Source organism: Garra rufa, chromosome 25 (genome assembly GCF_049309525.1).
Source record: "Garra rufa chromosome 25, GarRuf1.0, whole genome shotgun sequence".
In the NCBI taxonomy this organism is placed as follows: Eukaryota; Metazoa; Chordata; class Actinopteri; order Cypriniformes; family Cyprinidae; genus Garra; species Garra rufa.
This window is the reverse complement of record NC_133385.1, coordinates 16,787,272-16,802,183: the sequence shown is the minus strand read 5'-3', so window position 1 is coordinate 16,802,183 and position 14,912 is coordinate 16,787,272. Positions and strand designations below refer to the sequence as shown.

General features: G+C 37.0%; 1 protein-coding gene across 1 annotated transcript in view; it reads right to left on the bottom strand.

Annotated features, from left to right (window-relative positions):
* shank2b (SH3 and multiple ankyrin repeat domains 2b) overlaps window positions 1-14,912 on the bottom strand; it is a 112,062-nt gene that overhangs the window by 57,413 nt on the left and 39,737 nt on the right. Inside the window, exon 10 of the mRNA XM_073831605.1 lies at window positions 4,135-4,486. Within this exon, the coding sequence (XP_073687706.1) occupies window positions 4,135-4,486 (352 nt within the window). The remainder of the gene's footprint in view (window positions 1-4,134; window positions 4,487-14,912) is intronic.

Here is a 14,912-nt window from a genome sequence, read left to right as displayed (position 1 = left end):
CATTTTTATTTAGACTGGCCCGCGTCGGCCATCGTGAAACACGTCTAGCACAACAAACCAATCTATATAGGCTGCAGCGTGAGAAACGAGAGGAGAACAGGGTCAAATACCAGAGGAGTTAATTCTTCCTTTTTAAAATGACATCTAATTAGAGGAGTTTTTTGCAGTGGAAGTGAGTAATTGGCCTGGCCCACTTACTGTACCGAGCCTGCTCTCGCGCTAGAACCCCTGTTGAGTGACAAGATTCACACACCCACCGACACACATGCATGCGCGCAGACGCACACAAGCGCACACACTCATGCACATGTGCGCGCTGAACTTTCACTACATGACGAGCACCCACGCATGCATTCACTCACAGGGAAATATATATATATATATGTATGTATGCATGGCCACACACACACATGCTCTCTATCTTTCCGAGCAGATTCTTGCCTCTCTCTGTGGCCTAATTGTTTGCCAAGTCTCCATATTGCACCTTTGTATTTTGCGCTTCTGCATCCAAAGTCACAAAGCTAAAAAAACAACAGCCTGGGCGTCTGTCCAAACCCATCCTGGATCAGGTGCATGTCGCATTGCAAATGCAACCAAACCCTGGCTGCTCGGGTTATTTTACAGACAGATGTCCAAATATTTGTCGCTTTTTCTTTTTTAAGGCCACAAGCAAACCTCATGGGTTTTGTAGGTAACACTGCACAGATACAATGCATCTAGTCTATCATCACAAGTCTAAGTCAACACAAATGTCACACAGCTGTCACTATTTATTCACCCTCATATAGCTCCAAATCAGATTTTATTTTTGTAAACCAATTTAGAAGAAATTTTGAAGAATGTCCCAGCTGCTCTTTTCATTATATTAACATTGAATGGAAATGCTTTGAGGCTTTTAAGCACCCTTTACTTTTATAAAAACTTACTTGTGCATGCAAATTATTTTAATTTATCTTTCAATATGTATTATTTCTATGATTTATACCTGAAGGCTGAATAAATAAGCTTTTCATTGTATGGTTTGTAAGTATAGAACAATATTTGGCCGAGATACAACTATTTGAAAATCTGGAATCTGAGGGTGCAAAAAAATCTAAATATTGATAAAATTGCATTTAAAGGTGACCAAATGAAGTTCGTAGCAATGCATATTACTAAGCAAAAAAGTTTTGATATATTTACAGTAGGAAATTTACTAAATATTTTCATGGAACATGATCTTTACTTAATATCCTAATGATTTTTGGCATAAAAGAAAAATTGATGACTGGTTTTGTGGTCCATGGTCACATATAAAAGTCATACTTGTGTAAAAGAAACTATAGGAGGTTTCAAAATGTTCTTTTATCTCTACAGTGCACTTCAAAAATTAATAGTTCATTCATTATTCAATAAGGGAAGTACACACTGAACAACGTTTATACTGTATATTAAATATTTAGGATATTTCTTCTTGTTTTCCCTAACAAATGTATAATTATAGTGTGTTGTATATGTTAAATTATATTAAAGAGATAGTTCACCTAAAAATACTCACCCTCATCTCATTTAAAACCTGAATGAAGTTTTTCCCCCTCAAGGAGAAAAGTCTCCTTGTTTTTATTGTTGTTTTGGATCTCGCTGACTTTTATTGTATGGACAAATCATAGGCTCAAAAATCCTTCAAAATATCTTCTTTTGTATTTTACTAAAGAAAGAAAGTCATACAGGTTTGGAACAACATGATGTCTTGTAATTTGGAATCCAAGTTGAGCCTTACTGATTAGGGTAATCTAATCATCTAAAGACCCATTCACACCAAGAATAATAACTATAAAATACAGCAACTACATATCAGTGTCAAAAAAACATATTAATGTTCTCTTTGTTATAAGCACGCACTGCAGTTATGTCGTCTTCCTCTTCAAATGCTCAAGCTCTTTTAAATATTAAGTGAGGTTAGATTCTGATTTGGTTCAATGTTGTCAAGTATTTATTAACTGGAAAAAAATAATGCTGAACGTGATTCCACTGATACAGTTCCTCTGTTTCGTTATCTTTAAAGCTGTGGTGTAAACTTTCCACTATTCCTATAGAAGTGGAATTTTTTTTTTAAATACTACAGTTATAATGTGAGAGTAGAACATTCTGTCATTAATTACTCACCCTCATGTCGTTCCAAACCTGTAAGACCTTTGTTCATCTTCAGAACACAAATTAAGAGCTTTCTGACCCTCCATTGACAGCAACACAACTGACATGTTCAAGGCCCAGAAAGATAGTCCAGACATCGATAAAATATTCCATGTTACATCAGTGGTTCAACCTTAATACTTTCTGTATGCAAAGAAAACAAAAATAACTTTATTTAACAATTTATTCTCTTCCATGTCAATCTTTGACACTGTTCACAAAAGTACCACGACGTATGTGTGTGCAGTGTTGCCAAGTCCACGTTTTTTCCGCAGAATTGGGCTACTTTAACACTATTGCCACGGATTGTTCATTATGGGTCCATGGGTTGAAGCGACCCCAATAACGCGATATTTAGCCACTGGAATACCAGTTTTTGAAATGTGATTGGGCTAGTTTTGAGTAGCAATTGCTCAGGTTTTGTTGTGAAAACCTGGTAACCCTGTGCGTGTGCATTCCTCTGATTATAACAAGGCATCTAAGGTGACCACCTGATTTTGCGGGACATGTGTGAGACAGATACATTTACTACTCTTATGCTATGTAAATACTGATTTACATCCATTGTCATATGCACCGATTTACGTTTCTGAGCGTGCACATTTAAGCAAGAGAAAGTGCGTCCGTTTTGTGTGAGAGTGAAGACAATAATACATTACAATAATGCGCTCTGGACATTTGTCTCCGGACCATAAAACCACGGGTATATATGCAGCAATAGCCAAAAATACATTGTATGGGTCAAAATTATAATTTTTTTATGTCAAAAATCATTAGGATATTAAGTAAAGGTCATGTTCCATGAAGACGTTTTGTAAATTTCCTACCGTAAATTTATAAAAACTTAATTTTTGATAAGTAATATGCATTGCTAAGAACTTCATTTTGACAATTTTTGCACCCTCATATTTTCAAATAGTTTCAAGTAATTGTATCATACATCAATAGAAAGCTTATTTATAGATGTATAAATCTCAATTTCAAACAATGTACCCTTATGACTGGTTTTGTGGCCCAGGGTCACATTTGTCATTAAAATAACCCCATAGAAACTGCCTCAAACAAACTATTAAAATAAGATTTTAAAATGAGAATAATCAATTTTTTTAATTGGTTAAAATCGTGTGTGATCGACCATTTCCGTCAGTGGTGATAGATCACTTGATGAGGTTCGCAAAAAGAAGAAATAAAGCTTTCTTAAAAAAGCAAAAGAAGGTATGTACGTTTTCTTAATATGATAACTAAAATCCAACAGATTAATGAAAATGCGGGAAATTTTGTCAATTCGCGACGTGCAGGACAACAGGTGAAAATACTGTGTGGTACAAAGCAAAGCGGGACAGGTGGTCACCCTAAGCGCATCTGGGTTTTATGCCAGAACACCGAAATTGTTGAATAAAGTTGTTCTTTTTTGTTTTCTTTGCACACAAAGTATTCTCATAGCTTAATAACATTACGGTTGAACCACTGATGTCACATGGACTATTTTATCGATGTCCTTACTATCTTGATGGGCCTTGAACGTGTCAGTTGTATTGCTGTCTATGCAGGGTTAGAAAGCTCTCAGACTTCATCAAAAATATCTTAATTTGTGTTTTGAAGCTGAATGAAGGTCTTACAGGTTTGGAACAACATGACGGTGAGTAATCAATGATAGAATTTTCATTTCTGGATGAACTATGCCTTTAAGTGTGGATCTAATGTCTTGAAAACTCCAAAATTTGACATTTTTGAAAAGCCTGGCATCTCCATGTCCCATACACCAATTCCCAACACTTGACCTATTTGCATCCACACATGGCCTTATAAAACTAACACAGATTTTCCATAAATACTGTAGGGCCTCTGGTGGCAATAGATAAAAACAACCTTGTCCTCACAGAAAAGGACACATTCCAGCTTGGACATGAGCGACTCACACAAAACTGGACATAGAGACTCTCTTCTGGGATGGCCACTGACCTGCTGTGGCGCTGAGGGGTCTGTCTCCGGGTGTCTCCCTCCCCTAGCCGGCCCAGGGAAGGGGAACGGCTTCGGGGGGAGCGTCCCCCCCGGGCCATGGTCTTCACCGTGCCATTGGGGCTGTTCTGCATCTGCTGGGGGTGGCGGGGCGAGAGGCTGCGCAGGGGGGAGGCGGCAGGAGAGGGCGAGCGAGAACGGTCCAGCGGTAGCTTGTTGACGTTCAGGTTGTTGTCGCTGTTGGAGCGGAGCAGCACTCGAGGGGCGGCAAGAGTGCTCCTACCCTGGTGCTGCGGCGGCGTTTGCTGCAGCGGCCTGCTCCGACCCGTGCCTGCCGGTGCCTCCCGGAAAGGCACTGGGAGAGATACAGAAACAGAGTGATTGCATAAAAAGAATAAAGAAGACTGTTTATACATTGTGTGAAGTGTACTTTCAACTGCTCCGTCTGCTCAAAGTAGTTCAGCTTTTTTAGGCGTCCTTCATTCCATTGAAAGAGGCGATAATTAGAGCACTGTAACGAGTGTTCAAGCACAAGCAGCTAGACTGCTCTTCAGCTTCTAACTTCATACAAAGAACTTTGTCACATTAAAAGACCGAACATTGTCTGCTCATCAAGTTCACAATCGCCCAGTTTGATGCTCATTTATTGAATTAATGAATAAATTTGTTGCTGTTGAATTTGTGTCCTTAGCTGTCAGAACTCTTAGACCAAATCAGTGCTGCACATCTAAATCCATAGACAAATTCTAGTTAAATAAGCTAAATAATTTGTTAACACTTTACAATTATGTTCAATACATTAAAACATGGACTAACAATCAACAAGACTTTCCCAGCATTTATTAATCAGGGATCTTTTTTTCCTAGATTAATAAAAGCTGTACAAATTTGAAGTTTATGTGCTATCATTAACTTCAACTCGTCCCTCAGTTTTAAAAAACACAATGAAAGCATTTAGAGACAGTAATACTGGTGCATTCTATGAATTATTCAGTAATGTTTAATTCAAAAATGGTCGTTAGTTGATCTGTAAAAATAGTAAATCATCCTTGAGGTAGAATTACTTTTCTAGGTCAATGGACTTAATCATTTACTAATGTAATTCCTCTGGGTAAAGTTTGCTCCATGTAAACAGAAACTTAGTGGATATATAAGGGTATCGCACAAAGTTACCAGGCTTACTGTATTTAAATGTGTGGTTAAATAGTGTCATATATTTAAAGCTGAAGATTTAGGGTTGGCAAGAAGTTTTTAAAGAAGTATCTGATGCTCACCAAGGCTGTATTGATTTAATAAGTAATATTAATGCATTAATGAAGCAATATTGAGAAAAATATATACAGCTGAGGTCAAAAGTTTACATACACCTTGCAGAATCAGTAAAATGTTAATTATTTTACCAAAATATTATTATTTTTTTATTTAATACTGACCTGAATATGATATTTCACATAAAATATGTTTACATATAGTCTACAAGAAAAAAAATGATAGTTGAATTTATAAAAATGACCCCGTTCAAAAGTTTTCATACACTTGATTCTTAATAGTGTGCTGTTACCTGAATGATCCACAGCTGTGTTTTATTTTTGTTTGGTGATAGTTGTTCATGAGACCCTTGCTTGTCCTGAACAGTTCAACTGCCCGCTGTTCTTCAATAAAAAATCTGTTTAACCAAATTATTTGGTTTTTCAGCATTTTGTGTATTGAACCCTTTCCAACAAAGACTGTATGATTTTAAGATCCATCTTTTCACACTGAGGACAACTGAGGGACTCATTTGCAACTATTACAGAAGGTTCAAACGCTCACTGATGCTCCAGAAGGAAACACAATGCATTAAGAGCTGGGGTGAAAACTTTTGGAATTTTGAAGATCAGGGTAAATCAGGGTAAGTATCTTCTGGCAGTAAATGAAAAAAAAAAAATGATATTTAGGCAAAATAAAGAAATTGTATACATCTTCATTCTGTTCAAAAGTGTACACCCCTGGCTCTGAATGCATCAGGTTTCCTTCTGGAGGATCAGTGAGTGTTTGAACCTTCTGTAATAGTTGCATTTGAGTACCTTAGTTGCCCTTTGAGCGAAAAGATTGATCTCAGAATCATATAGTCATTGTTGGAAAAGGTTCAAATACACAAAAATGCTGAACAACCAAAGAATTTGTGGGACCTGATGGATTTTTCTGAAGAACACCAAGCAGTTTAACTGTTCAGGACAAACAAGGGACTCATGAACAACTATCACTAAACAAAAAACATAACTGTGGATTATTCTGGTAACAACACAGTTTTTGCAGATTCTGCAAGGTGTATATAAGCTTTTGACTGTATATATATATTGTAAAATACAAATGGTTTTCTATTTTAATATATTTGAAAATGTAATTTATTACTGTGTTACAGGCAATTCTGAATCTTTAGCAACCGTTACTCCAGTCTTCAGTGTCACATGATCCTTTAAGAAATTATTCTAATATGCTGATTAGCTGCTTAAGAAACATTTATTAATATGAAACAGTTGTGCTGCATAATATTTTTTGTGGAAATAAGTCATACTTTTTTCAAATGTTTAATTGAAATAGAAATCTTTTTTAAAAGTATAAATGTCTTTGTCACTTTTGATCAATTGAACACATGCTGAATAAAAGTACTAATCCCTTCTTAAAAAACAACACTCTTACTGATCCCAAACTTTTGAACTTTCTTCTATCCCAGCGTAACATGCAGAGATAACTACAGAGTAACTATTTCTAAGTTGTTAACACTGTGTGTCTGTGGTGCTCTCAAATACTGCTCTGTTTTGTTTTTCTTTTTATTCCAAACTAGACCACATAGCAACACTGGCTCAGCCAGTTAGAGTTTGGGACTGGGCTGTTTTGTTTTGGCCAACCAATGGCAGACTGTTTGGGAAACCTTCAACACCCAACAGACTTTGTAAAAGCATCAAACTGAGAGATGAGTGAAATACATTACTTCAACAAATGCTCCTTTAATACAGTAAACAAAGTGTTTTTGCTTCTTAAACAAGACTATGCTGATCACTCTGGTCTCCAGAGACACACCCACAGCAGCCAACTTCTGTGGTTCCAAAGTGATATGCACTCATTTCAGGACCAGATAAAGCCTATACCTCCACAACACCCCACTTCTTGAGCCTAGGGAAATCCCTTGAGTTTACTGTTCGCACTGTATGCATGATGAATGCCTATTATTATTTATCCGCTGCAATGTTAACGGCTTCAGGAAGACATTTATCCAAAGGAGCTTGTTTCCCGGAAACACTAGGCCGCTGAAAGACACAGTTCACGCATGAACTAGATATCACTTGCTGGGTGAGACAAACGCTATAAATACATTCTGAGGAGAAGCATAGAGGAGAATTACGCCGCTTAACACACATCAGTTTTCGCTGTTCATTAATGTGCTGACGTAATGGCAACCTAGAGCAGTTAGATCACCTTCACTGTGATGAAAGGCTTTCATTGGATAACGGTTATTATGACAAACCGTCTCAGAGGTACATATGCTCCTGTTCATTATTTAAAAGCTACTGTAGAGTGATCATTACAGGAATAATGTACAAACCCAACCCCCACAATTTGTGAAGACATCCACCCAGCCCCCACTGATGTGGCAGGTCAAACCTGCCAATTAAATGAAACAGACATTGATAATGTCACACTTAGAGGACAACAAACAGGGTTTTTTTGGCACCAGCTAAAGACGATGACATCACAAGCACAAACACGTTGGTTTTGGAACGCTGAGGAAACAGTCTTTTCCTTCAAACAAGTCAAATCAAAGTGGCAACATTCCAACCGCAACATTCTAAATATAAATTGTATCAATTCCAATAAACCAAACTGTGGGAAAGGTAGAACAAGAATGTTGAGGAACTCTTCAGAGTCTCTCAAAGTGATGTTTTCTCCACCTCAGAGAACATTCACTCTTGAGATTCAACTTTCGTTATAATCTGTCATAGAACTCAAAGACTTTTTCCTCACCTAAGGAAAGTTGAAACACTGTATAGCTCAAAGGCTGAAGTTCTAAGCACTAATCTCATGGGAGAGAAGTCACCAAAGGTCAACACACCCCTGCTCTAGATCCTCAAAAGTGCAAAAGATCACCTCTTACCTTCTTTCTTGAAGGCATTCAGTAAAGACTTCATATCTCCTCTGAGTTTATTGCTCAATAACTCCTTTGGAATGTCCGTTTCGCCTTGAGGAACTTGAGAGAAGGTCAGGTTCTCCTGGACTGGGGTTCCTCGGTCAGTGAAGCACAGCGGAGAGGGTTACGGAGAAGGCAAGCACTGTGGTGACAGTGCCCGCTCCACATGATGTCGTCTGTGACTGCGAGAGGAAACGGCAGAGTGCACAAGCCTCGCACGTTTCTTCGCTCGCTCTCTCTCTCGCTGACACACATACGTACACACTAACTCTCTCGCTCGCTCTCAGTTTCTTTCCGTTTCACCCCGCCCCCTTTTCTCTCTCTTTTTCTCTTCCTCTACCAAATCATTCACTGTACTATCAGTTCAAGCCTCCCCCTGTTTGGATTCCTCTAGGTAGACAAGGCAGAAGACTGATTGGAGTGTGTTGTTGAATCAGCTGGGTGACAAGACCATGCTGGGATAATTTGATTCAAAACACCACCATTATGACACTGAGTACTGAGATAAACACAGTTGCCCCAAAATTCTTCAAGTTCGGCCCATCAGCGGCTGGCGATATCATCAGAAGGGTTTTTAAAAAATCGCTGGCGACCGCCCACCGAATGTGCAATCAAGACGCTTGAATTAACTCGCAACAATGAGAAGGTGTTATTGATCAGGGATTTTAACCCTTGTTGGTTTGCCCGAAACAGCTGTATGGGAATCAAGCCCCCGAGTGTTGCTAAGCAACCCAGGGATGGATGTCTAAATTAGTCAGTGCAAGTTGCCGGGTTGTGAATTCTCCCGTTACCCATGTATGTGGGCTGTCCTTTCACACTAGCAATTCACAATTGCCTCTCCAGCTCTCTTTCCCTCTCTCTCTTTATCCCCTCCTCCCATTTTCTGGCATGAGATTAAAAAAAGATCTTTGAGGAAACAAGGAGGAAGGAATTCTTGCATATTAAAATCTGTGTCAGGGTATGATGGCGTCAGCATATATATGGATACGGAGTTGAAAATATATACAGAGGGATCCCAAAGTCTGAGACCACTAGTGCAATTCAATACACTTTTTCTATTACATTCTTATAAAAATAAGTGAAAAGTTGAATTTAAAAATAAACAAACTTCAGAATTTGTTTTTTCTTTCTTTTGAAAATGACAGCAGTGTTCAAGCTGACATCAACATCACAAGTTTGCAAAACCCGATTATCCACAAAAAGTTATTTACAAAAAATAAATAAAAAGAATGAATGAATGAATAAATAAATGAAATAAATTTATTCACAAATTGTTTAGATTTGTTTACCAACAACGGGTTTGCCAAAAGTGTTGTTATTGTTAACTCAAATAAAAATTTAATAAAAAAAAATATTTTTTTTGTTTGCAACTAAGAGAAATATGTTAAAGTACTAACTGGAGATATTAAAAAAGCATGATACAAATGAAAAAGCACATAAAATTATTCAAACTTGACTAAACTGATAACTGTTTGACAGATTTTTTTTTTTTACCAATATTCAAACCTTTGTACTTAGTTCTTTATTATCAAAGCTACATCTAATCACTGCCATATGGTAAATGTAGAAAGAATATCAAAAATTGTTATTGTGTTCTTAGGAAAAGTAACTTATTGTTTGCAAAATGAATAAATAAATAAAATGAATTAATTAATATTAATATTGCATCAAAAAGTTATTACACACACACACACACACACACACACACACACACACACATATATACACACTTATATATATATATATATGTGTGTGTGTGTGTGTGTGTGTGTGTGTGTGTGTGTGTGTGTGTGTGTACCTGGTATTCATCACGTTGTGGGGACCAAATGTCCCCACAAGGATAGGAATACCAGTAGATTTTGACCTTGTGGGGACATTTCTCAGGTCCCCATGAGGAAACAGGCTTATAATTCATGCACAATGAGTTTTTTTGATGAAGTAGAAGTATGCACAATCTCCTGTGAGGGCTAGGTTTAGGTGTAGGGTAGGTGTAGGGCGATAGAAAGTACGGTTTGTACAGTATAAAAACCATTACGCCTATGGAATGTCCCCATAAAACATGTAAACCCAACATGTGTGTGTGTGTGTGTGTATAAGATTTTTTATCTATTTTTTAGTGAAGTTTTTTCTGCTTATTAAGGTTGGTATGTATCATTGTTATTGCAAAGTTTAAAAAAGTATATATATATATATATATGTGTGTGTGTGTGTGTGTGTGTGTGTGTATAAAATGTGTTTTTTTTAAAGAAGTGTCTTCTGCTCATCAAATAAAATACAGAAAAAACAGTAATATTGTGAAATATTCTTGCAATTTCTAGTATTGGTTTCTTATTTTAATATACTTTAAAATACATATTGTTTTCGTGACGCAGCACTGAATTTTCATAAGCCATTACTCCAGTGTTACTCCAGTGATCTTTCAGAAATCATTCTAATATGCTAATTTATTATCAATATTGGAAACAGTTGTGCTGCTTAATTTTTTTGGAACCTTTGATATTTTTTCTTTGATTCTTTGATGAATAAAAAGTTAAAAAGAACAGCATTTTTTCAAAACAGAAATCTTTTCTATCAATATAAGACCTTACTATCACATTTTATCCATTTAACACATCCTTGCTGAATAAAAGTATTAATTTCTTCCAAAACAAAAGAAAGAAAAAAATGTACTAACCCCAAACTTTTTATTAGTAGTGCATATTGTGAGACATTTTTATTTTTATTTTGAATAAACACTGTTCTTGTTATTTACCAAATAATCTTGAAAAAATTCTCAAAAGTTTTATGACTTCTAAAGGATCATGTAACACTGAAGACTAGAGCAATGATGCTGAAAATTCAGTTGTGCATCACAGGAATAAATTACATTTTAAAGTATTTTAAAATAGAATTTTAAATTGCAATAATATTTTACAAAATTACAGTTTTGTTCCAGTGTTCATAAGAAAAGTAACTTATTGTTTGTAAAAAAATAATAAAAATAATAATAATAAATACATTTAAAAATGATAATTAATTAATTAAACGTTAATTAATGTATCATTAATATTGCATCATAAAGCTGAAAAAAAAAATTAATTTAATGTGGTCTCAATTTATTTTGGACCTCCCAAACACTGCTTACTAGACAACTTGTATACAGCAGGAATGGACAGAGCGGAACAGTAAGCATAATTTGTGTATCATTAGAAACCTCAATTCCATCTCAGTGGTCTAATAAGCCAGCAAAATGACAAAACTGACAGCTTCTTACATCTAACTCAACACGCACACAAGTAATAACACCGTGAGCGACAAAATCGTTTGAAACTGGTTCCCCGCGGAATCTGTGAAAGTGTTTTCAGGGAACGGTTATGATATGGCCATGTTTCAAAATAAAACAAGCTCCACTTTAAAATAACCCAACGCAAACCCTGCAAGCAAACTCTCTGTGGACGGTCTCCTCTTTCTTTTTGCTTTCTTCTTGTTCTTCTTCACGCCATTAACAACCCCCAGCCTTGCAGAAAACTGCCGATCGCCTTTGCTTGGCCTGCTTTGATTAATCTTTCCTGATAAAGAAAACATCCTTTCATATGTGTCAGCAATTTCGAAATCCTTCGGCCGTCCAGAGCCGAGCTAAAGATGAATAGACATTTTCACCCAATTAAGGACTCTTTATACGTAACAAACAATTCCACCAGGCCACCGCAGCTGGTATCCACAGTCTCATTAAATCAATAGTCATTAAATTGCACTTGAAACCGTATATCTCAAACCAAAGCGCTCGACCTATTCGATCGAAGCTGGCGTAGGTTTGAACTTGGGTGGTGAACTGAAATCCATCACTCTGTCATGCTTTGAATTTGAGCTTGTTTATAAACCATGATTAAAACTCAAGACGCTGTATTGTATTTCCCAGTGGCCCCAATATCTAATATAGACTGCCAGAATGCAATATGAGCCTGAGTGCGTGTGTGCATTTGCATGCGTGCACGCATACGTGCATATCTTCCCATAATTCACACAATATTTGAGTGCTCTTTGAAATCGGCGCCATTTCATATGCCTTAACAAGTAAGTCGATAATAAGCCAGGCTCCGAGACCTCCTTGGCTTCTCAAGCACGACAAGTGCGCGCAAGGCAAACTCACATCCCTTAAGCCAATTATTGTGTGGATCCGGGAACCATAGCAACCACCGGGTGGCATTAAATGGGACGTCCATTTACATACATAACTACAGTGCTTGTTTTAAACATATAGGCTTGGCGGCCACAGCACATAAACAAACAGAACCCGATGGATTTTGATGGAGTTTAAAAACCCAATCGGTTGGAATTTGTGAAGATCAAAGCTCTGACACTGTGCCCTCCGCTGTGGTCTAACATGTGACACGTAATTACCGGATCCCCTGCTACTACGCGCATGAAAATAACAAGCCGTCCCCGTTTCCTCCCTGAGTGACGCATTAGACGCATCGGCAAACTGTGCAACTATTGAAGATTGTTCAATCAGAACCTTATAAAAACAATATCAGCCCCCAGCTGGCCAACCGGTTTCGTTCCGTCAGAGGTTCCTTTCGCCTGAGATTGAAACATCCGGAGGCCTGCTGATTCCCATATTCCGTTGATGGAATCTCTGTGTTTATGTCAGAGCTGTTACCCAGAGGTATAAGGAAAACCTGACAGCTGTAGCAAAGACGATGCATAAAGTTAGGCCTTATAGCTTCACTTTGGGTCAGCTCTATTCTCCAGATACGCTCTTAAAAATAAAGGTTCCAAAATGAGGTTTTTGCACTGAAGATGCATTTTAGGTTCTGCAAAGAAGATTAAGAGAACTGTTCTTAGAACAGGTTTTATTGATAGTACATTTTATTAATCTGAAGAACCAGGGTTTCTAACTAAGTAAATTAAAGTCTTTTTATGACCAAGTAAAGAAAAGAAAGGAATAAACTGAATGGAAGTCTGTATGGTCTTATATTACCAACACTTCAAAGTTTGAAAATACGACTTACAACAGATCTCCAGTTCACTTCCAGAATGAAAATTTACTCACCCCCATAAAATAAAGGTGCTTCACGATGCCATAGAAGAACCTTTTTTGTCTATAGAACCTTTAACATCTGAAGAACCCTTCCGTTTCGCATAAAGTTCTTTGTGGTGAAAGAAGGTTCTTCAGATTATGAAAAGGTAAGAAAGAGATGGTTCTTTAAAGAACTTTTGACTGGATGGTTCTTTGTGGAACCAAAAATGATTCTTCTATGGCATCGCTGCCATCTAAGATGTTTATGTCTTTCTTTTTTCAGTCGCAAAGAAATTACATTTTCTGAGGAAAACATTCCAGAATTTTTCTCCATATATTGGACTTCAATGGGGATCAATGGGTTTAAATTGCAGTTTTAATGCAGCTTCAATGTGCTCTACACGATCCCAGCCAAGGAATAAGAGTCTTATCTACCGAAATGATTGGTCATTTCCTTGCACTAGCTCTGCAATGCGCATGAGCCTCTTCACGCATTTCGTAATCACGTTGGAAAGGTCACGTGTGGTTAGTTGTTGATCTGTGTACTTTGGTTCAAAAAGTTAGGGTAGGACGGAAAACTCCATGTAATTTTTTTCCCTCCAACTTCAAATTGCCCGACGTTGTTTTGTTTTGACTTTCTTTGCACATTCGCTTTGTAAACACAGGGTCGGTACTACCTACGTCATGTGTGCATGATTACGTCATTCGTGAGGTCGAGCTAGTGCAAGATGAGCATTTGTGGTTAAAAACAGCTTGGCTGGAATCATGTAGAACCCTTTTGAAGTTGCATTAAAACTCCAATTTGGAACTTCAAACCGTTGATCCCATTGAAGTCCACTATATGGTAAAAAATCCTGGAATGTTTTCTTCAAAAACCGAAGTTCTTTTCGACTGAAGAAAGAAAGACATGAATATCTTGGATGACATGGGGCTGAGTAAATTATCAGGAAATTTTCATTCTGGAAGTGAACTTCTCCTTTAATTCATTCTTCAAAATAATATATTAAAAAAATAACTTTTACCTTTTGATCACATTGAAACAAGTGATGTTCGTGTGTGTGTGTGTGTGTGTGTGTGTGTGTGTGTGTGTGTGTGTGTGTGTGTGTGTGTGTGTGTGTGTGTGTGTGTGTGTGTGTGTGTGTGTGTGTGCTTTTTCCAGTGCACATGTTCAAAGATTTTTAAATTAACCAATTACTTAAAAAGCAAAATGACTGTAGTCGTGTTTTATGAGAAAATGATCAAAATGAAGCGAGTTTGTGGGTAAAACAAGAACAAATATCTGCCAGTGGGCAGAAAAATCAACTTATTTCAAAGAGAAAACAAGTTAATACCCAATTTATCATTTATTATTATTATTATTATTTATTATTTGTTCTTGTTTTAAGCATGAACTTATTTAATTTCATTCCATTTCTCAGAAAACAAGACTTCATATGTTCAGTTTGCATCTTAAGTAAATGTATCTTGATTTAAGTATGTTCAAATTTAAATTGGAAACCAAAACAAAAATCCTGAGGAAGATTTACAGTGTATGTAACATTTAATGCCACAACTTTATGAATTTAAGACCTTCGGCTTCAATTTAAGACCTTTTAAGGCCTATTTTGTGAAAAC